The 22,597-nt window shown below is 41.1% G+C and overlaps 1 protein-coding gene and 1 pseudogene across 4 annotated transcripts; one reads left to right on the top strand and one right to left on the bottom strand.

Annotated features, from left to right (window-relative positions):
* The first annotated feature begins 60 nt into the window (after positions 1-60).
* Positions 61-22,589, top strand: ZCWPW1 (zinc finger CW-type and PWWP domain containing 1). 4 transcript variants are annotated; one of them, XM_065924957.1, is made up of 17 exons: positions 61-544; positions 7,540-7,601; positions 8,352-8,602; positions 9,081-9,159; positions 10,000-10,093; positions 10,389-10,546; positions 10,746-10,868; positions 15,458-15,574; positions 16,272-16,392; positions 17,232-17,307; positions 17,716-17,820; positions 19,017-19,100; positions 19,711-19,777; positions 20,189-20,289; positions 21,112-21,172; positions 21,617-21,775; positions 22,336-22,589. In XM_065924957.1, exons 2-17 carry the CDS (start codon positions 7,574-7,576, stop codon positions 22,575-22,577), a joined length of 1,866 nt encoding a protein of 621 aa, XP_065781029.1. In that variant the 5' UTR covers positions 61-544; positions 7,540-7,573; the 3' UTR covers positions 22,578-22,589. The 4 variants fall into 4 exon arrangements, with proteins under 4 accessions (XP_065781029.1, XP_065781027.1, XP_065781030.1 ...); XM_065924955.1 differs by having other exon boundaries at positions 532-664; XM_065924958.1 differs by having other exon boundaries at positions 532-664; positions 10,749-10,868.
* On the bottom strand, positions 14,954-15,053 carry LOC136162111 (U6 spliceosomal RNA; annotated as a pseudogene).
* Positions 22,590-22,597: the final 8 nt, after the last annotated feature.

Consider the following 22,597-nt stretch of genomic DNA (forward strand, 5'->3'; position numbering starts at 1 on the left):
CCGAGCACACGCTGCGGCTCCGGGCCGCCTTATATAAAAACGAATGTGGGCGGGGAAGAGATTTCGGTCCGCTTTGGGGGCTCCCTGCCTTAGCCTATGGGGAGGAAGCTACTGGACGGCCTTCCCACTGGGTGTTTGGTGGCTTGATCGCCTTGCCAACAGCGCTTGGGGTGCGGGTCCTGTGGCTGAGAAAAGGGAGGAAGAGGCGAGAATGGGGTTAAGGATAGATCTCAAATAAAATATCAAAATAAGGGGATGAAGGATACTAAGAAGAATGCGAATGAGGGCACGAAAAGAGGATGGAAAAAGCAGTCTGGGGCAGAGAGAGAAGTCAATAAAAGGAAGACGTGCATCTTGAAACATCAGGCGCTACGGCTGCCGCCTAAAAAAAAAAAGCGAGGACAACGGGGATTATGGGATTTGTAGTTTTACGGGGTATTCGGTTGGAAGATGGCGGCAATAACTGCTGCGCAAACGCAGAAGCGGCCTCCAACTGCGCATGCGCATTAGCCCTTCGAGCACGCCGCCGGAGGAGGTGGAGCTTGTGAGTGGCCTCGCGCCTTTCCTTGGTGGCGGGAAAGCTGGTTGAAGGTTCGCGCGGCTGGTAGAATCGCTGCAATAACTCTGTCTGCTCCTCACACTTAGGTCCTCTACGCACCAGAAGGTAGTTGGTGTTTTTCCGCTTGCACCTGAAGGTTCTCGGCTTGACCAGTCTTGGCACCTGTCGCCTGAGGAAAAGTTTTCTCCTCAGGGTGATGTCTTATCCCTCTCCTCAGAATGTCTAACCGCAGACTTGCTCCTAAGAGAAAACCAAAACTACCTAAGTATTATGGTGGGCAATGTCGAGCTGAGCTAGAATGAGGATCCTGGTGCTCTGTGGGTTGGGGGTGGGAATGGGGAGGGGGAGCTGAGGGGAAATTGTCTCATGGGGGGTTTGTTGATGGAGAGGAGAGGTTAGAGAGCCTCTGTTTTACCCTTAGAGAGGAGTCATGGGCTTTGGGCTCAGTGGTACCTCCGGTCTGAATTGCTGTGCTTTTAAGAGAGAATTGGTGAGAAAAGAGAAAAAATGGGGGTGTCTCCAAGTTCTTCCCTCTGGTTTTTAAAGTGAGAAAAGTGAGATTAGGTCTTTTATTGTTCCAAATCTTGGCACTCTGTGAGGGGAAATGGTGCAGTGGTCTGGGAGTTAATGGGCATGGCCCCTTGGAAGGCAACACAAAATGGCTTGTTTGAAGTTGGCATTATTCCAGGCACATGTGGAAGCTTTTCAGCGGTTAGATAGAAGGGGTCTGAACCAAGGTGAGGGTACTGAAGAGTCTGTCTTGGTGATAATTGGCCGTGTCTCTCTGCTTCCTTGCACTCCCTGAACTTTAAGCTTTAGTCACCATTAATTTGTGAGATTCCGTAAAAGGTTTTACTTCAAGTAGTTATGACAGTAAATGTCTTGTTTCGTTGCTAAGTCGTGTCAGACTTTTTTGCAACCCCATGAACTGTAGTCTGCCAGGCTCCTCTGCCCGTGGGAGTTCCCCTGCAAGGATAGTGGGTTTCATTTCCATATCAACTCACCTCACCTGCATTGGCAGGTGGGTTCTTTACCACTGAGCCATCAGGGAAACCCCAAATGTCTTGTTAGGCAGCCTAGTATGGGTAATAAGGTTAGCTGGAATCAGTTTTTTTTCCTTTTGTCTTGTTAAAAGTTTAGACTCATGCTTGCTGAACTCACATGAGAGAAGGAAGGAAGAAAGAACAAACTTACTGATGGAGGCATGAAAATAAGTAGGAATCTACATACCATCAGACATTAAGACAAAAAGAAATTCAACTCCAGCTTAAAGGAGAGTTAAAATATAGTCTTTATCTTATTATTTATTTTTTTGAGAGTTATGTTTTATTTGGTGGACATACTGAGGAACTCAAGCCTGGGAGGCAGCATCTCAAGTAACCCTGAGAAAAGTGCTTCCTCTGAATGTATAATCTTTTTTTAATTTGCAATATATATATTTACATGTTTTGATCATTGTCTAACTACTCCCACTAGAATGTCAGCTCAGTAAGAATAGAAACTTGATCTTTTTTTTCTTTGCTCAAAATATAGTTTTTAAATACAATTTTTTGAGGCTCACAGAGTCTGTGTTAGAGGGCAATTCTAAAGGGTTTATTTTTGTCCTCTTAGACCAAGGATTCCAGGGACAACATAAAGAGGGAGTAATTGGATACTTGGGAGAAATTTGTGAACACATTCCGAGTGGGAGGAGGAGGATTAAGGCTTTTTGAAAAATACTGACAAGACTGAATTAAGTTATTTAGCTAAGTCAGTTCTCAAACATTTTGGTCTCGGAATCCCTTTATTTTTAAATTAAATTTACTTATTTATTTTTGTCTGTTCTGGATCTTCATTGCTGCACAGGCTTTTCTCTGGCAGTGGTGAGCAGAGGCTACTCTCTAGTTGTGGTGTGTGGGCTTCTCACCTAGACAGCTTCTCTTATGGAGCAGAGGCTCACTAGTTGTGGTGCAAATGCTTAGTTGCTCTTCCGCATTTGGGATCTTCCAGGATCAAGGATTGAATCTTAGACTCCTGCATTGGCAGGCAGATTCTTTACCACTGAGCCACCAGGAAAGCCCTGGAATCCTTTTTAAAAATTTATTTTTAAGTTATGTTTTAAAAGTTTTTTTTGGTTGTTGTTGTTTGGCTGCATGGGGTCTTTGTTTCTGCATGTGGGCTTTCTCTAGTTGGGGCAGCAGGAGCTACTCTCCAGTTGTGATGCATGTGCTTCTCTTTGCGGTTGCTTCTTGTGTTGCAGAACGTGGGCTCTGGGGTACCTGGGCTTCAGCAGTTGTGGCTCTTGGACTCTAGAGCATGTGCTCAGTAGCTGTGATGTATGGGCTTAGTTGTCCCACAGCATGTGGGATCTTCCCAGACCAGGGATCAATCCTGTGTCCACTGCACTGGCAGGCAGATTCTTAACCACTGAACCTCTAGGGAAGTCCTCTGAGAATCCTTTTATACTCTTAAAAATTTTGAAGGACTCCAAAGATTGGTTTATATCTCTTTACCTGTGCTATGATACTTAAGTATTAGAAATTAAACTGAGAAAAATTAGTCTATTGACTAATTTTAAAATGATGATAATAAACCATTTAGATAATGTTAATGTAGATAACATTTAAATGAAAATATATTTTCCTAAGTGAAAGAAAATTTAGTATGAAGAATGGTGTTATTTTACATTTCTGCACATCTCTCGCATGTCTGGCTTAATAGAAAACAGCTGGATTTTCATCTGTTTCTGAATTCAATGTGTTGTGATATCTTGTTTTGGTTGAAGAATATGAGAAAACCTAACACAGATAAATAGTTGGAGATCTGGTGAGCTAGGTGATTTCATTTTCTAATCAGTGTGATTATTTTTGGTGTTCTAAATGAAAGAAAACTATTTTTTGGAACACCTCATTCACCTTCCCTTGGGTCCCTTTATTACTTCTAAGTTATTTCCCCCTCCTTATTCACCTTTCTTTCTTATGTTAGTTGAAGAGTTAGGATCTGGTTATGGAATTTCTTTTACTTTAACATTTAAAGCTTTATTGGATTTTTTCCCAATATTTTTCATCTAAGGTAAGAAAAGAGAAACTAAAATCTCAAATGTTATTCCTGGGTTTAGAGCCCCCAGTCATTTTGTAGCTGGCCAGATAAAAGTTGGTGGTATTTTACATTTATTAACTATCTTTAAAATTGTCTTACTCTCTCTGAGGTGAATTTCAGTATTCGTTATTGTGGAAGAAAATACTTCATCTGAAACAGAGGATCAGAGACTTATCAGACAGTGACTTCCAAACTTTCCCTTCTCTATTGATCAGGATAGAGATTTTCTTTAAAAGTAATGTTTTTCATCACACCCTCACTCTGCATGCGTGTTCAATCATGTCTGACTCTTTGGGACCCTATGGACTGTCGCTTGGCAGGCTTCTCTGTCTATGGAATTATCTGAACAAGAACACTGGAGTGGGTTGCCATTTTCTTCTCCAGGGAATCTTCCTGATCCAAGGATCGAACCCACATCTCCTTTGTCTCCTTCACTGCAGGCAAATTCTTTACTGTTTGAGCCATAAGGAAAGTTTATATATTTACTACATCTTATTAACTCAACAGTGATCACAATTTTATCTAGTTGGTTGGGGCTTCAGTAACACACTTTGGCCTAGAGAGGTCAGTATAGGTTTAGATAATGATTTACCTACTTGCTTTTTCTTTCACTGTCAAATAAGTTTGGGAGTTGGTGGTGAAAACTTAAGATGAAAACTGTGATAAAATGCGCCCCTTAGATTGGGCTTTCCTGGTGGCTCAAATGGTAAAGAATCTGCCTGCAGTGTGGGAGACACAGGTTCGATCCCTGGGTTGGGAAGATCCCCTGGAGAAGGGAATGGCAACCCACCCCAGGATTCTTGCTAGGAGAATTTCATAGACAGAGGAGCCTGACGGACTATGGTCCATGGGGTCACAAAGAGTCAGACACAACTGAATGACTAACACACACTAGACGAGTATAAACGAAAAAGAATTACTGCAAACCAGCACATATCAATTATTTGCATTTATGGAATTAAGAAAAGGAGCAGAAAAATACTAAAAAAAATCTTAAAAGACTTTATATTCAGCCATGCTGTGGCCACACCAAGTCAAGTCCCCAGTAACTTTTGAATTCATCTTGGAATCTGGAGGGTGGAATTCTACACCCTGAGCAACTGAGTGTTTAAGTTGACCATTTGAGGGTCATAAAATTTTCAGCCCCTTTAGAGAGAAAAATTTACAAATCCAAAGATCCATTTTATGCAACTTTTGGATCTCTTTTTTATTATTACTTATTCATTTTCTTTGTTTCTTTGTCTTTGTTGTTGCTCAGACTTTTCTCTAGTTGTAATGAGCGGGGGCTACTCTCTAGTTGTGCACAGGCTTCTCACTGTAGCAGCTTTTCTTGTTGCAGAGCACAGGCTCAAGGTGTGGGGGCTTCAGTAGTTGCAGTGCATGGGCTCAGCAGTCGTAGCCCCCATGCTCTGGAGCACAGGCGCAATAATCCTGGCACATGGGCTTAATCGCTCCATGGCATGTGGGATCTTCCCAGATAAGGGATTAAACTGATTTCTCCTGCATTGGCAGGCAGATTCTTTACCACTGTGCCACCTGGAAAACCTCCTGGATCTCTTTATAGTGGGAGATAGCAGAGTTAAAGGATTGGGTTTCAGGTCCAAGGCCTTCAAAGTACTCAAAACCAACTGCCAGAAATCAGATCACTGAGAAGAATAGACATGTTATTAGAATTTAGAAGCCAAAGACCTGGATTCATCTTACTCTACCATGTATTAACTCTGAGGTTTTGGCAGACCACAGCTGGGTAGAAATAATATCAGTAGTAGAAAGTGAAAACTGGAAAATGTGTAAGTTCTTGGAACATCATAAAATGAGTCTTGGCACCGTACTGGGTCACAAATGACATAGAGCTAGAGGTATTAACCTCTTCAGCCTTTGGTGTGGCTGGAGGCCTCCCTCTCCCATCCCTCAGTTGTCTATGGCTGTGAGCAGCCTGGTCTTTTTACCCTAGAGTACCTAGAAATATTTTCTGTGTGTTTCAGTGTTTACTTTTAGTGGAAGCTTTACATGTGTGCTGTGATGTTAAAATGGGTGTGAAGTACTGAACTACTGAACTAGACTACTGGGATGTACTGTAGCACAGTTCATGACACAAACATAAATCAGACAGATTCTAATCCTGATTTTACCATTTATCAATTACTTAATATCTCTAACTCCCTCTAAGTGTGTGTCAGTTTCCCCAAGTGTAAAATGGCATCAATCTCATAGATTTATTGGGAGAATTAAATGAGATGACATAGTCAAGGATTATAGTCAGTGCCCAGTAAGTGTATTTATTATTAGTCACAATTTTGGTAGAAGTAATGAAACGTACAGATGTTGTTTAGAACACATCTGAGTGGATAACTACAGATAAACTATGGATATAGAATGAATATGCTAGATTCTTATTACTAGCTTCTCTGGAGACCTCTGTGTTCAGTCACTAAGTTGTGTTTGACTTTTTGTGACCCCATGGACTGCAGCATGCCAGGCCTCCCTGTCCTCCACTATCTCTTGGAGTTTGCTCAAATTCATGTCCATTGAGTCGGTGATGCTATCCAAATATCTCATCCTCTGCCACCTCTTCTCCTTTTGCCTTCAACTTTCCCAGCATCAGAGTCTTTTCTAGTGAGTTAGCTCTTCACATCAAGTGGCCAAAGTATTGGAGCTTCAGTGTCAGTCTTTCGAATGAATATTCAGGGTGGATTTCCTTTAGGATTGACTGGTTTGATCTCTTTGCTGTCCAAGGGACTCTCAAGAGTCTTCTCCAACACCACAGTTCAAAAACATCTGCTGGTTACTAAATATTTCTGAGCCATGAATAAAAATTATTAATACGAGAATCTAGCACATTGGGAAATTTATTGGACTAGAAGATCTAAGTAAAAGGAAAATAATACATTATAGTGATGTTAAAAGGGGAGTTCTCTATGCATAGGGATGTCTGAAATAGGTAAGTGAATTTACAGTGTATTTGTTTTGAGTATTTAGAAGAATCTTGTGAAAGGTTATTGCTCTGAAGAAAAATCTCACTGTTTAACTCCAGGACTGTCTACACCCTACTGCTGCTACTCTACTACTACTTTTATTTCTGGCTGTTAAAAACACATCTTGTTTTAATAAGAGGCACCAAATGGGGTTGCTTATGCTAAGCCCCTTGTCACTAAACCAAGACAACTTAATTACAGTTTTGACTCTCTCAGAAATGGAATCTTAAATCAGTCAGTCAGGAATTGCCTGATCAGCACTAGTTGGGTAATCTGCCTGATAGACCCCAGTAATTCCTTAAAGGAAAGTAACCTTGTATAACCAATTTGCTTTTTTCTTTTTCTTTCTTTCCTTTTTTGCCTAGTATTACATCTGTGTTCCTTATCTCTTCTGCCTGTAAGAGTGTTTAATTTTGTATAGCTCCTTGGAGCTTCTATCCTGGTAGATTCAATGCTGCCCAATCATGAGTTGTTGAATAAAGCCAATAAGATCCTCAAAATTTACTCAGTTGAATTTTTTTTTAAACAAATCACTACCAGTATCATTTCCACCTACTTATAAGTGCCTACCTCATGTTGGACATAGTTCTAAACACTTAAAACACTAAGGATTGTTGTTAATCTTTAAAACAACTTTCATTATCCTCCAGCATGGCACTGCCTGGGAGTAGAATTGTAGTCAATAAGGCAGAAAATGTAGGTTAGGCATCCCAGGCAAAGAGACCCTGAACCCAAGAAGGCAATAAGAGGAGAAAGTTTAAAATCATGTTTGATCAGTACTGTGTGTGTATATATATATATACACACACACACATATATTTAACTGAATCACTTTGCTGTGTAGCAGAAATTAACATTATAAATCAACTATGCTTCAATAAAATAAATTTTGTTCAATCAGAGCATAACAGTTCATTTCTTTTTCAGCAGAGGCATAAAGAAAGTGTAGCTTCTGATCTGAATGATGCCAACCTTGGAGAGTAAAGAAAGTGAGTTAAGAGTCATTCTCCTCTTCTTTCTCAGTCTTAGGTCATCTGGACACCTTTCCCACCAAAGGGAAGCTCAGTTCATATGTATTTCATGTTCACTTTGTTAGAGTTACTGCTTTTCTAGCCACTTTGAGTGAAATATATTTGACTTAGAACAGTCTTACTCTAGAAATGTATGAGCTTGTAGGGAGAGAAGAGCCATTTAAATATTTATAAATAACTTTGAATGTGGCAAATGCCACAGGATAGATACAAAGTATTATGGAAGCTCCGAAGAAAGATAGATTTCTTATGCCTGGGAGGATCAGTACAATTTTCATTGCATCCTTTGTAGATTTTGACTAGTTTTTAAAAATTTTCCTCTAATTTCCCATAACACTTTGTGCAAAGCTTAAAAAAAACAAATTTAAAAAATTTCATGTTTGAATATTTCAGTTTTCCGCATACTTGTTTTTATCGCTTTTGAATTACTCAGTGTTCCTCAACCTGAAGTGCATCTGAGTTAGCTGGATAGCCTTATAAAATTACAGATTCTTGGGTCTCACTTCAGACTACTTTGTCAGGATCTTAGGGCAGGGTTGAGAAGGTGGGGGCCTGGGGAAGTTTGGTAAGGAGAGGTCTAGGAATTTGAATTTGTTAAAAGGTCTCTCCAGATAATTCTGATATTGTGAGTCAGTGGGCAATGTTTGGCAATTTCTGTGTTAGATTCCATGTTTCACAAGTTACATTTGATGACAAAATTTCTTTCAGAATGTGGGAAGGGACATAAAAATACCTTTGCCCCACCTGCACAAAAGCTGCATAGCCTGATGCTCTCTAACCTTAACTCATCAAAGGAGGAGATCCTGGAGATCAGTTCTCCACAGGCAGAGGTCAGGCCAAGCCTGCTAAAGGCCGGGTTAGAGAAGAAGAAGGAGAAAGCAACCACAGAGAATGGTCCAGTCAGTGGCCAAGAGATAAAAGGAAAGGCTCAAGACAGCAAGAAAGCAAAGAAAGAAAAGGTAAAAATCAAAAGGATGGCTGTAGTGGGATAGTTTCTCCTCGTCATCCAGCCTGGGCAAATAGGATCTTTCCATTTCAGAAGATATTTAAATATTTATAACATAAATTTGAATGTAGTAAATGCCACAGGGGAGATTTATCCTGTAGTTTCAGTTTTTTTTTTCTTGTGTGGGGGTGTGTATTTTCTTCTCAAAGAGGTAAAAAATGTTTTAATGAAAGCATTTAGCAGGGAATACTGGGCAGGTAGGGGCTGAGGTTGGATGTAGGTAAGAGTAGAAGTAGAGACTATCAATGTTTTCTTTTTCTTTGACTTCTTACTCCCAGGCGATCTGTGATAGAATTGATGGCATCTTTAGGTTGAATTCATGCTCTCAGTTTTGTGAACTTGCTGCCTCATCCAAAGGAGGCTTCCTCCTTCCTAGAGAGGAGGAATGGGGAAAGACAAGCAGTTTTTCTCCCCTACCTTTCTCTCTGCAGGAAAAATCAACTCTTACGAGTGCAGAATTTGAGGAGATTGTCCAGATTGTGCTACGGAAGTCCTTCCAGGAGTGCTTGGGTATGGCTTTTAGTGAGAGAGTTTCAGTTAGGTAAAGAAATTATCTGAAGGGTGGAATAAGTTAATAGCTTCTCTCCTTCTCTCCATCTTTCTACATAAGGAAATGTTAGGTGAGACTTTCAAATAGTTTTAAATACTCATCTTCTATCAACAGGACTATAGCTAAACCATCTTAGACAGAAGGTATAGACTTTTAGAAAAGTAGATTACATTGACTTCAGAATATAAATATAGGCTCATCTAGATTTTTTAATGTAATTTAAATTTATTTTTATATGTTTACAATTTTCATAGAAAAGATAAATTATTTTTCCCAGATTTGAAGACCTTAGTTTCTATTTCTTGTATATTTCTATTTCCAATACTGTTTTAACATATGCTCAGGAATTTGATTTTTAGAATAAGAAACTCTATAGTATAGGCCCTGAAGCCTTCCTCCATAAGGTCTTGAGGCTAAGGACAGTGGTTTGACATTTTCAGCTTTTTTTAGGTATACTTCCACTTCTAGAGAAAGCTTGAGGGACAAATGATATAAAAGACGATACCTAAAATATCTGTTATGTACACAAAATTAACATTATCTGACTATCCTAGAATAGGCAAATCCATCTGGAAAAGCTTTCAGCAAGATACACATTTGTGGTTTTTCCTGAGAATTAAAAAACTTGCAAGTTCTATGGTATCGTAAAAGTCTAAAGGTAGGTTCTTCCAGGCAACTGATGGGAGATATGTTAATGAGAGGTTACAGTTTGGAAATAATGGAGTAGTTCTCTTCTTTAGTTGCTTCTCTGCTTATAGTATTTTGTTTTGGGAGGACGGAATCTAGCTTTGATTTTTCAGAGACTTCCTGTACCCAGCCTACAAGATGTACCCAATTAGGCAAGGAACCAGGAATTGCTTCTTCTAATACTTCTGATAATAATAATGCTGATGGGTAAGTTTATCCCAGTGTGACGAGTTGATCACAGGGTAGACTTAATACTGATAAATGATTATCCATCTATCTGTCTTTCTATCTAGATGTTTTTCTTATCTTGGTAGATTTCTCTCATCTCAGGAAAAATACTTGAATTGGGAAAAATAGGCCAGTAAATGGATAAAATGACCCCAGGAGGCCATGGAGAACTTGCAAGTCTTCTGTCCTCCTAAATTTTACCCTTGGGTTTTTTCAAAAGAGAGGTACTACAAATTGCCCTTTTCTATCTTTTAATTAAAAATCTTATTTGCAGAGACAGAGTAGTGGTACCTCCTATTCTAGAGATTTCAGCCTTTCAAGAAGATGGAATAATCCCTGAGATAAAGATATCTAAGCCAGGCCAGCCAGATTCTGCATCCTCTGAGAAGAAATTCAATAAATTCTCCTTAAGCAAAAGAAAGAAGGAAGCTCGTAAGTATAATCCGATATACTTTGATATCTGGCTCAAGTACTTATTCCATGAAATTAGGGAATGGGACAGTGGGCATCCTGAGAATTTTCAGCCCAAGACTTAAAACTAATGAACTGCGATTCTTCTTCCTTCTTTTTACTATCTACAAAGATTCTCTTCATCTCCTAACCCTACAATGTTTTTCTTTTATCTTCCCAGAAGATGAGAAAATGGAGACAGACCAAAGTGGACATGAGCACAGACAGGATGACCAACAGAAGGAAACCATTCAGGATCATTCCCAGAACAGGGACCAACAAAAAGGAGAAGGAAGTGGTTTTGGTAAGTTCAGCCGTGGTTTGACAAACCTACTTGAACTTGAAAATTGGAGGTGGAGGAAAAGGGTAACGACGTTAGGATGTTAGAGGAAATTCTGCAAAGACTATAGTTTATCTCACACAGCTACTTGTTGAGAGGATATAGTGCTGAGGAAGAAAGAGAGCTATTTCATTCATTCAGTTATTCAGTCATGTAATCCATAGTTGTTGGAGGAAGTTTGTTTTTTGGCAGTGCTTGTGGGTTGAATTGTGATTGTAGCGAGTGTGTAGGCCTCTTACTATCAGTGAACCACCCTTCCTGTTTTTTTACAGTTGCCGAGGAGAGATGGGTGCTCCTGGAGTAGGAAGTAGAAAGGGAGTATCCAGGAAATAAAATTTGCTTTAAGTTCTGTGAAGGGAAGGAAAACAATGTCCTGAGAGGAAACGGTGGAGATCTAATTAAGATAGGGTCAGTCAGAGAATGCATTTGGAAGGAAATAACATTTAAGCTGAAACCTGTAGGAAGAGTAGAAGTTAGCCAACTAAAGTGTGTAAGAGAAAGTTTTAGATAAGGTGAAGTTTGGCTTACTCTGGATGCCAGAAGAAACCTGGTATAACTGGGATTCAGGGAGCAAGGGAAGCACGGCTGCAAAGTGGCTCTAGATAAATGTAACTGTTATAGCCACGTGTTCTGGGAAACAAACTCACTCAGAAGGACAGCGCAGATAGTGGAGTGCAGTTTGTTACACCAGCGGGTCCAAGGCAGAGTCTCCCCTTAGCCAAGGACCCCAACCAGTTTTTGTGAAAACCTTATATACCCTAAGTGTATGTGCCCAAACCCACCTCCCCAAATTCCCTGAAACTAGTCTGAACAAAGGAAAAGAAAGATACAATCAAAGTTAACCCTGATTCATATGCCTTAGGCCTAGTTAACAGTGGACAATTATCAACAGGCCTGTGGTCATACCCTAGTAAACATAATGGAATGTTTGATTCTATTCAGTTCCACAGTTAATTAGGGTATTCTTTTAGGGAGGGAGAGTCTAGGTATGAGCCCTGGGGCTCTTCCATCCCGGGGCCTGGTTTTCCAGTTGGTATGTCGTTTCCATAGATACTGGGCATAGAGCTCAAAGTCCACAGTCCGGCCCATGGTGGAGTCCTGTTTCAAGAGGGAGCCTGTTTTGTCTGTTTACTCCTTCACAAGGAGGTAGCAGTGGCTAGCTCAAAGACCATGTTACAAAGTGAGAATTTCATCTTAAGTATAGTGGGAAGCCCCTGGTGGGTTTTAACCAGGGAAGTGACATCCTCAAACTGATGTTTTAAACAGATCCTTTTGGTGATTAATTGGAGAGTGGAGTATGAGAAGTCAAGAGTAGACCAGTTAAGAAGTTAGTGCTCAGATTAAATATTTTGGTGGCTTGGATTAGGATGATGAAGGAGACAAAAAGCAAATGGTTTTAAGATATGTTTTGGAGGTAAGGTTGTCAGAACTTGGTGAATTGAATATTGGAATTGAATATTGGAAAGTGAGAGAGAGAAGAGGGTTTGAGCAGTTGTGTGAAAGGAGTGGATAAAAAGCAGTTCTGCATTGGGTTTGAGATTTTTGTGAGACCTCCAAATACAGATGTCAAAGAGCGAGGTGGCTATAGGAGCTGGGAGCTCAGAACAGAGGCTACTGGCATACATCTCTGTGTTGTCAGGTATGAAAATGTGTTTCAAACGGAGGATATGGGTGAGCTGACCTCAGGAGAAAGTGCAGCATGGGAGTGAAGACCCATGGTTAGGCTTTGGGACTCCAGTTTAGAGACTGGACAGAGAATGAGGTGAACCCAATTTGGAGACTGAGGCAGGAGTTACCAGAAAAGTGGGAGGGAATGGGGGAAAAGGGAGAGTGAGGGATCACAGAACCCAAGGAAGCTAGTGTTTCAAAAATTAGTGGTCAGCTGAAATGCTCTTGACCTGTGTCTGTGACATCAGCCTTCATTAACACAGAGCCACATCTGAACTTCAAACAGTTTTCTAACACGTCTTTTCTTCTTTCTAAGTTGTTGGAAAGGAAACTTTAAGGAACTGTATGTCTTTAAAACTGTCATAGAAATTTCATCCTAAACCATAAATATCTAGTTTTATAGCATTAGGATGATTTTTTCCCCCACTCATTTTCTCACGAATATTTATATTTTTACAATCACCATTTATTTTCTTGATCTCTGTTCTCTTTTATGGTCCCTGGCCCTTTTTCCCACTCTTTTTTTCTAGCCTTGCCAGGTCACCTCTGTAAACATCTAAAACTGTCAGTGGCAACTGTCATTTCAAACTAATACATCATTCCCAACCAGTACTTCTTCAAAATAACTGAGAAAGTGATATATAATATGAGATTTTTTTTTTTTTTTTTTAATATGAGATATTTTGAAAGGACCCAAATGTAAGTCATCTACTTTTCTGAGTAATGATTTTGGTGGAATGGAGGGCATCCCTTATGTTTCAGCATTTAAGGTAAGCTGACAGTGTGAGAGTGAACTTACTAGAGAAACATATTGGTTGATGTCGTTAACTGAATATATAGTGTACCTGGTCAGTGATTTTCTCTAGCAAAGCTCAGTTGAATGAGTGTAGGCGCAGAAAAAGAGTCGGTTCATTCAGAATTGTGTTTGCCAGCTGAGTGGGGGGAAGGACAGAGGGAAGGGGAGTTGGTGATGTCTGCAAGAGAATCTAAGGAAATCAAATGTTTGTAAATATACAGAGTGAAGAAAAGAGGTTGCTTGCTACTAGTTGAGAGGAAGGTGGGGCCAGTGGCTTGGAGATCTAGATAAAGTGAAAGTTGCCATGGGTTCTTGGAGCAAGGTGGGCAGATGGGGCATTTTTATCAAAGAAGAGTTTAGATAAGTGATTCAGGGGAGTGTGTGGTCCCTGCAGATGACTGGGGGGGTGGCATGCAGGATGGGCATGGGTTTCTGAGGTGAAGGGGCTACTGAGCTGGCATGAAGGAGAAGGTGTAGGGTGTTTGTACATTACCCTTGTGGATATATGGTAATCTATGAGGGCAGGAGGCAGAGAGAAGGAAAAGACTGGACCAGATACCAGCATTGTCATTGCAAGGGAGATGAGAGGGCAGTGTAATCTCATGGCATGGACCTTAAGGGAGGGAGTGTTTTTATAGAATGGAGGATAGTAATGGTCTGCAAGTGTCAATGGGAGGTAAGGGTGATACTGACCCCACTTTCTGGTCTGGGGGATGTGAGAAGGACAGCCTCTGCTTAGAGGGCTGCATGGGTCAGGTGAGATCGGGTTGAGGCAGCATCACCAGATTTCAAAAAGGAGGCAGTGGTTCAGAAAACAGGTTGAAGATATGTGGGTTTTAGTTGCTCTTGCCTGGAATTCCAAAGAATATTAATTTCATTTTCATTTCCAAAGAATATAGTGGAAGAGTTTGGGAGGGAGAGAGGAGAGGCTGTGTGGAGCTTTGGGTCAACCTAGAAGATGTGGGGTAGAGAAAGGTGGGGATGAGAGTTTGGAATGTAATGGGTAAAAAGAATGTTTGGCCTTTGAGCAGGGCCTGAAGTAAATAGCTGACTGAGAAACAGTAGGCTTGAACCTGTCTTTTGGTGAGGGGTGAACTCAGAGCTCTTAGTCCCAAAGGCTGCAACTTGGTGGTTTGGTGACAAGTTAATTCAAATAAGGCAGGTTAGTTCAGACAGGAACTCTGGATGCTGTGCACAAGAGAGCTGCTGTCAGTCCTTCGGAAGAACTTTTTTTGTTTTTTAATTAATTAAATTTTTTATTGAAGGATAATTGCTTTACAGAGTTTTGCTGTTTTCTGTCAAACCTCAACATGAATCAGCCATAGATACACATATATCCTCTCTCTTTTAAAACTCCCTCCCATCCCACCCCTCTAGGTTGATACAGAGCCCCTGTTTGAGTTTCATGAGCCATACAGCAAATTCCCTTTGACTATCTATTTTATATATGGTAATGTAAGTTTCCACGTTACTGTTCCCATACATCTCACCCTCTCCTCTCTTCTCCCCATGTCCATAAATCTATTCTCTATGTCTGTTTCTCCATTGTTGCCCTGCAAATAAATTCTTCAGTACCATTTTTCTAAAAAAACTGGAATGCTTCACGAATTTGCGTGTCATCCTTGTGCAGGGGCCATGCTAATCTTTGTATCGCTCCAATTTTAGTCTATGTGCTGCTGAAGCATACACAGTCCTTCAGGAGAACTTTTTAGTAGTGACATGCCAGCCAGGAAATGAGGCAGTAGCCAAAAAGATGTCAGGCAGCCTTTTAAAGAAATGTCAATACAGGAAACACTTCTTTCTGCCCTGGGGGAGAAGAGATGATAGCATGGTTCAGGAGAAAGACTGGGATGTGAGACCTGGGTTCTAAGTTCAGCTTTGCCAACAATGTAGACTGATCTTTAGCAGTCAATTATCTCCTCCAAGCTTTTGGTTTTACTGTTTATGAGTCAGGGCTTGAACAAGTTGATCTCTAGGGCTGTGTGTTTCTGGCAGAGGTGGTGGTGGCAGGGAGTATATTGATTTTAATTAAATAGAAGAAGGAAGAACATTTTTGAGTCTCTTATTTCAGGTTTCTTTGCTGTGACAGGTCAATGTCTAGTCTGGGTCCAGTGTTCCTCCCCAAACTGTGAGAAATGGAGGCGGCTACATGGGAACATTGACCCCTCAATCCTCCCAGATAATTGGTCCTGTGACCAGAACACAGGTAAAATGGAAATTTCTTTTCAGTTTTTTATATTCCTTTCTTTCTTTCCCTGCTTTCATGCTTTAGATTAAATATGACAAAAGTATAGCTATAACTCCAGGGGTCCTTGTAGTTAGTGTTTGGGGAGAGGTGGGGATCTTGCTGTCTTTTCAGAATGAATTTGGCATAAAGGGATAGAGGAAGACACTCTGAAGAGTAGGGAGGATCCTGGAATCTAAATGATTGTTCTGAGTAAATCTAAACAATTGTTCTGAGCAAAAGTTTGACTAGACTTTTGGTATTGGGTTGGTATGGGATATATGAGGAAAAGCCGGTGAGAGAGATTCAGTAGCTTAGAAGTCTAGAATGTTTGAAACTACTTAAAAAAGATTATGAAGATCTAGTCTAGCCCAACTATTTTACAGGTGAGAAAACAATATTGGAGAGATTATCTTCATGATGTTACACAGATGGAAGCAGGGTCAGACATGTGGGATCTCTTTCTACAGAACATAATGAGCCAACACTCCTGCTTCTCCTAGCTCTAGCTGCATTTCTTTTATGAGCCGTTTTTCATCCTCCAAGCCCGTCTCCCAGGTGTCCTTTTGGTCCTACCTGCTGCACATAACAGTGTCTTTTTGACCTCTCCTCTGCCCTCATCCAGATTTTCACCTCATGAGGCTCTTTCTTTCCCTGCACTCCTCCTCTCTTTTGGCAGACTTGCAGTATAATCGCTGTGATATCCCTGAGGAGACCTGGACTGGTCATGAAAGTGATGTGGCCTATGCCTCCTACATCCCAGGATCCATCATCTGGGCCAAGCAATACGGCTATCCCTGGTAGGGTGCCATGGTAGAGTCAGAGCATCCTTCATAAACTTGAGAGTGGTAGATTCAGGCAGAGAGGGAAGAAAATGAAAGGGGTTTATAATGGAAATGTTACCTGCCTAGAAAGAGCATGGGTGAGGGAGAATATAAAGTACTAATCTTGGAGGCTTTGAAAGAGTGATTTCTAGAGATTTCATGGTGGACGTGGTATCTCCCTGGGAAAAGGGGTCAACCAGTTCTACCCTGAATGGGTAGAAAGAGATGAGTGACTCTAAGATTTTTTTTAGACATTAGGAAAGGAGAGATATACAAAGTAAAGAGAAAAAAGGGAAGGGTGGAATAGTTTCTTCTTTGGAGATATCCCAAGTCAGAAGATTTTTGTTCTCAGGGTTGCCAGGAGGCCTAGAAGATAAGATATTCTTTAGTAGGAAGATTCTGAGCTTCTTTGTACATTGATGGAAGTTACCTCAGTCATTTGGTAGTGACCACTGTGGAGGGATGACAGAGGGTCTATTTTGGGGATCCTTTATTTGCAAAACGTACTGCTGTTTTATGTGCTAAGTCACTTCAGTTGTGTCCTGACTCTTTGCAACCCTATGGACTGTAGCCCACCAGACTCCTCTGTCCTTGGGATTCTCCAGGCAAGAATACTAGAGTAGGTTGCCATACCCTCCTCCAGGGGATCTTCCCAACCCAGGGATCGAACCCAGGTCTTCAGCATTGCAGGTGGATTCTTTACCATATGAGACACAAGGGAAGCCCAGTGCCCTTTTATGTACATGTATATTGATGAGTTTGTGTTGTATTCATCTAACCCCTTCTCTTCCATCCCCTACACCCATCTTCTCCAGGTGGCCAGGCATGGTAGAACCTGATCCTGACCTAGGAGAATATTTTCTTTTTGCTTCTCATCTTGATTCCCTGCCGGTGAGTTTTCCTGGTTCAGGGTGGGTCAGTGCTCAGGGCAAAGTAATGAACAAATCCATCCTAACAGATGTACAGAGTTAGAAATACAGACACAGCCAGCAGACACAAGCAGAAGGCAGATACTTAGCTAGAGTGACAAATGGATATATAAACAAACAAATATCTAATTAAATATTTATTAATTACTAGGACATTTGTGATTTTGACAAATAGGCTTTGGTTAGGAAATCTGAGGTCAGGATGGAAGAACAATGGAATCAGGTGGGATAGGTGGGTCAGGCTTAAAGGAACAGACAAGGCCTAGCACTTCCTTTCTTGTGAATTCTCAGCTCTTCTGCCTTTTCCTGGCTAGTGGGTCAAAGCAAGAAGAAGGACAAGAGGCTATAACAAAGCTATCTTTTATTACAGTCCAAGTACCATGTGACATTTTTTGGAGAAACAGTCTCTCGTGCTTGGATCCCAGTCAACATGCTAAAGAACTTCCAGGAGATGTCCCTAGAGCTAAGTGAACTGGTAAGCAACCTCCAGGGATCAGTTGTGATGTAGGGAACTTGAGAAACAAAATCTTCCCTTTATTAAATGTGATTTTTCCCGGAGGAAGCTATGCCAGGAGGAAGTTGCATGTCTGACCAAGTATGCCAGGGTGAGGTTATTCATGAGGAACACTTCTTTCTACCATGATTGCAACAGGAAAATGATTTTTCTTAGTTTCATTCCCTGTCTGCAGATAGAGGGCCTTCATGAAGACCATGGTTTTCTGCAGGTTAGCTCAAGCAAGAAATGAAGGCACAGATTAACTCAGGGTTTCTCAGTCTCAACACTATTGACATTTTGGGTCAGATAATTTTCTATTATGAGGGGCTGTCCTAGGCATTGTAGGATATTTAGCAGCATCCATGGGCTCTAATAGCATCTAGCCAGTAGTAGCCCTCACCCTAATTGTGACAACCAAAAAATTTCTAGACATTGTCAAATGTCTTCTGGGAGAAAAGTCTCCCCTGGTTGAGAACCACTGAAGTAACTAAATGATATTTCCTCCTGGAATTCTCCAGGCAAGAATACTGGAGTGGGTAGCCATTCCCTTCTCCAGGGAATCTTCCTAGCACAGGAATTGAACCCAGGCCTCCAGGAACTGAATCCAGGCCTCCGCATTGCAGGCAGATTCTTTACGATCTGAGCCACCAGGGAAGCCCAAGAATACTGGAGTGTGTTGCCTATCCCTTCTCCAGGGGGTCTTTCTGACTCAGGAATTGAACCAGGGTCTCCTGCATTGAGGCAAATTGTTTACCAGCTGAGCTACCAGGGAAGCCCATAATCACTTTGGGCCTTACCAATAATGCCTAGGAGCTCAGGGACCTTAGATAATCAGGCCGTGAGTATTAAATCTAGCAGCTGGATATAAAGAAACTTGTGAAAAGCTTAAAAGTGCAGTCATCTGAACTTCTTTAATTTTGCCTTTACAAATTTCCACGGGCCTTACTTTGGAGAGGATGCCAAAATGTTGGTTGAAAATATTGCTAGAAATTGAGGAAAGGTTTGTTTTGGTACAAGGGAGGGTTGTGTTTCTGAGCTCAAAAGATTAAGAATAGGAGTATCATATCAATACCAGGAAGTAGAAATAAATGTAAAGATAACGTCTGGTGAGTAACAGTATGTTGGAGTCAACTTCCCTAATGTTTATCACTGACTGTAATCTTCTTTTATTTCAGAGAAAGTGCAAGAATAAGGACTGCATCCAGAAACTGGGGTTAGCCGTGATGATGGCTCAAAAGGCAGAGCAGATCAGTATTCAGGTGGGAAAGTTTAGATCACGTACCTCCTTCTCTTTGGGACTTGGGACGCAAAACAAGTCATACAGTCCCTCCTGTAGAAAATTGGCTCTCCTTCCCTCTTACACAGTCTTAGTTCTAGAACTAGTCTTTGGTTCCCAGGCCAAGTTCCCTTGACTCTTTAAAGCATCCATTGTTTTCCCTACCCTTGGACAAATGGAATTTTTTCTCTGCTCAAACAGAGGCAGTTTGTGGTAGAGGGAATAGGGAATACCACCACCCATTTAACTTCAGGTCTCAGGTGTATGTACCTTATTCTGTGGGGTTAGTTTTTACCCGCAAATCCTGCCTTTGGGTAGGGGGTGGAGAATAACAAACAGTTAATTTCCTCTTCCCAGCTATTAACTGAATTATAAACAAACTGGAAAAAGAAGTTATAATAATATTGTATAATGTTATAACATGGTATAGTAGTTAAGCTCTACAAAAATTTAGATAAACCTAATGTGAAGTTTCAAGTGAAAATGGTGTGGAATATGAATACAAACTCTATAACTAGAAACCTTGAAGACAGGAGGCAAAACTAGCCCCTGGGAGACTAGTGGATGATGCTTTTGTTTCTTGGTTCCCTCAGGAGCGGGTTAACTTGTTTGGTTTCTGGAGCCGATACAGTGGACCTGACGATAATGGGGAAGAAAAAGGTAGGATAAGTAGGAGGCTAAGGACCAGAGAGGGATGGAAGGGATTCCTTCATGAGGGCAGCTACTGAAGCTTTTATTTTATATCCAGTGCCGTCAACCTAGTTCTGGATTCTATAATAGGAGGCTTTACATAAATGCTGTTGAGCAAATGTCTGGGATGGATGGATGGACACATGGGTAGTGAGAGAAATGGAGAAAAAAGGGAGTAGGGAGGGAGAGTGCATGTTGACTAGTGAAAGGACTTGGAAGAGGGTAGAACCGTGATAATCTGGCATCAGATTTTATGGAGAAATTTTGACTTGGATATGAAAGACAGAGTTGGAAGATTGATTTTCTGGGATTAGCTCCACTAACTCATCACCTACTTTATTAGATAAATTATTTAACCTTTCCTTCCTATTCCTGTTCTAGACTTACTGCTCTCTGGGGCTAGCAGCTTAGATTCCTACTTGGAGAAAGAAAAGAAAGAGCCAGAGTTGGAGGAGGATGAAGACGAGGAGCAAGATAAAACAGTAAGATTGATCTTGGAGATTCCTTTGAGGAGATTGCTTTAGGGCATCTGATTAGCATGGATTTGTATTTTCTAAGGAACTGTCCTGTACCTGCATCAGGGTAGCCCTCATGGACTGGTTTTCTGTCTTAGGACTCTTCAGGGAAGAAGAGCCTCTGTCCTCAGTTATTCTAATACTTCATATCTCTAGAAACTTATTTTTTGATGATAATCTCATTTCCCACTGTAGTTCTTTGGTTCTTACTGGAGCAATTTTACAGAATAGCAGTTTGCCTCTCTTTACTTTCTTCCCTGTGTGGACACTTAGGATATTCATTATTTTATTTCCTTAGTCTCTTTTCAGTCATATGAAATATAGATATTTTTCATCTTTAAAGACTTTTTAAGAGCAGTCTTAGGTTTGCAGTAAAATTGAGAGGAAGGTACAGAGTTTCCATGTACCTCCTGCCCCCCCACATGTATAGTCTCCCCTGTTATCAACATCGTCCACCGGAGTGGTGCATTTGTTTGCAGTTGATGAACCTTTTCAGTCCATTGACACATCATAATCATGCAGAGTCCATCATTTACATTAGGATTTTCTCCTGGTAGTGTATATTCTATGGACTTGGACAAATGTGTAGTGACACGTATCCATCATTATGGTGTCATATACTGGTACAGAATAACTTGCTGGGATTTTGACTGAAGTTAGATAGATTCTGTAGATCAAACTGGGTAGAATTAGCATCTGGAACTTCCTTAAGTACACCCATCATTTCTGTAGCATCCTACTCTATTAAATCACAATTATATGACTTCATTTATATTTTATTTTTCTCAGGATCCAACTTTGCCTAATTCCAAGTCAGCCAAAATTCAAACAAAAAAACCCAAGGCAAGAGGTAAGCAGGATAATTGGAAATGAGACATGTTCCTGTGAAGGCAGGGCAGAAGCAGAAAGTGCGAGGGGTCTGCAGGTGACGGGGTCTTACTGACCTCTCGGCTCCAGAACCTGAGAAAATGGGCAAGACTCATGCTAATGTGATCAGGAAATCTGTAGCTTCTCACTTCTGTGAGTTGAATTACAAAATCTTAGGTTAAAGGTGGAATGAATATTTTAAATTCTTAGCCAAGAAGGATGACTTCTTGGAGAAGGCAGGTTTTGAGGTGAACTATAAAGAGAAGAAGACCCAGGGGGAAAGAAAAGAAATACTTGGGGGAAAAGAAAGGAACCAGAAGGACTCACTAGATTAAAAATGAGCAGAAGACACAGGGCAAAGACTGAATGTTTGGAGTTTGTGGACCCTAGCCACACTGTCACTCAGAAATAAACCAATGTCCTTCAGGATTGGGGGTTGGGAGTGATGCCGGTGGAGCAGATGGACAAGATGGGACCCTGAAAAGGAGAACAACAAAGAGACCTCTGTTAAACGAACCTGCTCCTCCACCTGTGCCCATAATAGGAAGGAAAAAAGGGCATGGAAATTCAGGACCTGAGCAGCCGGGTAAGACTCAGACTTGGGGACTGTGGGGAGGGAGGCTCACGTCTGCAGGTTTCCTCCTTTGATAGTTCCTTAAAACTTCCACAGCTTTCATTATTTTGGAAAAAAAACAAAAACGAAACAAAAAACACCCAAAAGTTTGGCCAAAAGGGCATCATCTAAATCACAGAATACAACACACACTGTAGAAACATCTTATGGTTATTATTTGATTTTATTCAGGGACATACAGGGACACAAGAATGGTAAGGAGGTAGAAGTAACATTTATTGGTGTTTTTGTGGGCCGGCCTTCTACACACCATCCCTTTAGTTCTTTCAGTGTCTCTGTCACTGGGTATTTACCATTTTAAAGATAAGGAGACTGAGGTTCAAAGGGTTTAAAGTTTTCGCAAGGTCCATGGATCCAAGTCTTTCTGATTCCAAACCCCATTTTCTTTCTATAAAGAAAGGTCATCTTTTCCCAGAGATTGTTTTGGAAATAGAAAGTTTAGGAGTTGGACTTATACAAGGTGAGGACAGATGACCTGATAAGACTCTCAGTTTTGTCACTTTTTCATTTAGACCCTAAGAAAAAATTTAAAGCTCCCCAAAGCAAAGCCCCAGTAAGCAGCCTATCTGAAGAAAAAGAAGCTAGACTAGTGCCCGAAGTCCTGACCCCACCAGCTGCTCGTGGGGCCTGTCTTGTTGGGGGAGAAGAAGGGCCTGAACCCCAGGATGCTGGAAGTGTCCCTTCTGATGATGGAGCCTCCAGTGACCTGGATCTGGACCAGCTCATGGAAGATGTTGGAGAAGAGCTGGAGTAGAGGGAGGAGCCACAGCACAG

This window comes from Muntiacus reevesi, chromosome 2, assembly GCF_963930625.1.
Source record: "Muntiacus reevesi chromosome 2, mMunRee1.1, whole genome shotgun sequence".
Classification (NCBI taxonomy): Eukaryota; Metazoa; Chordata; class Mammalia; order Artiodactyla; family Cervidae; genus Muntiacus; species Muntiacus reevesi.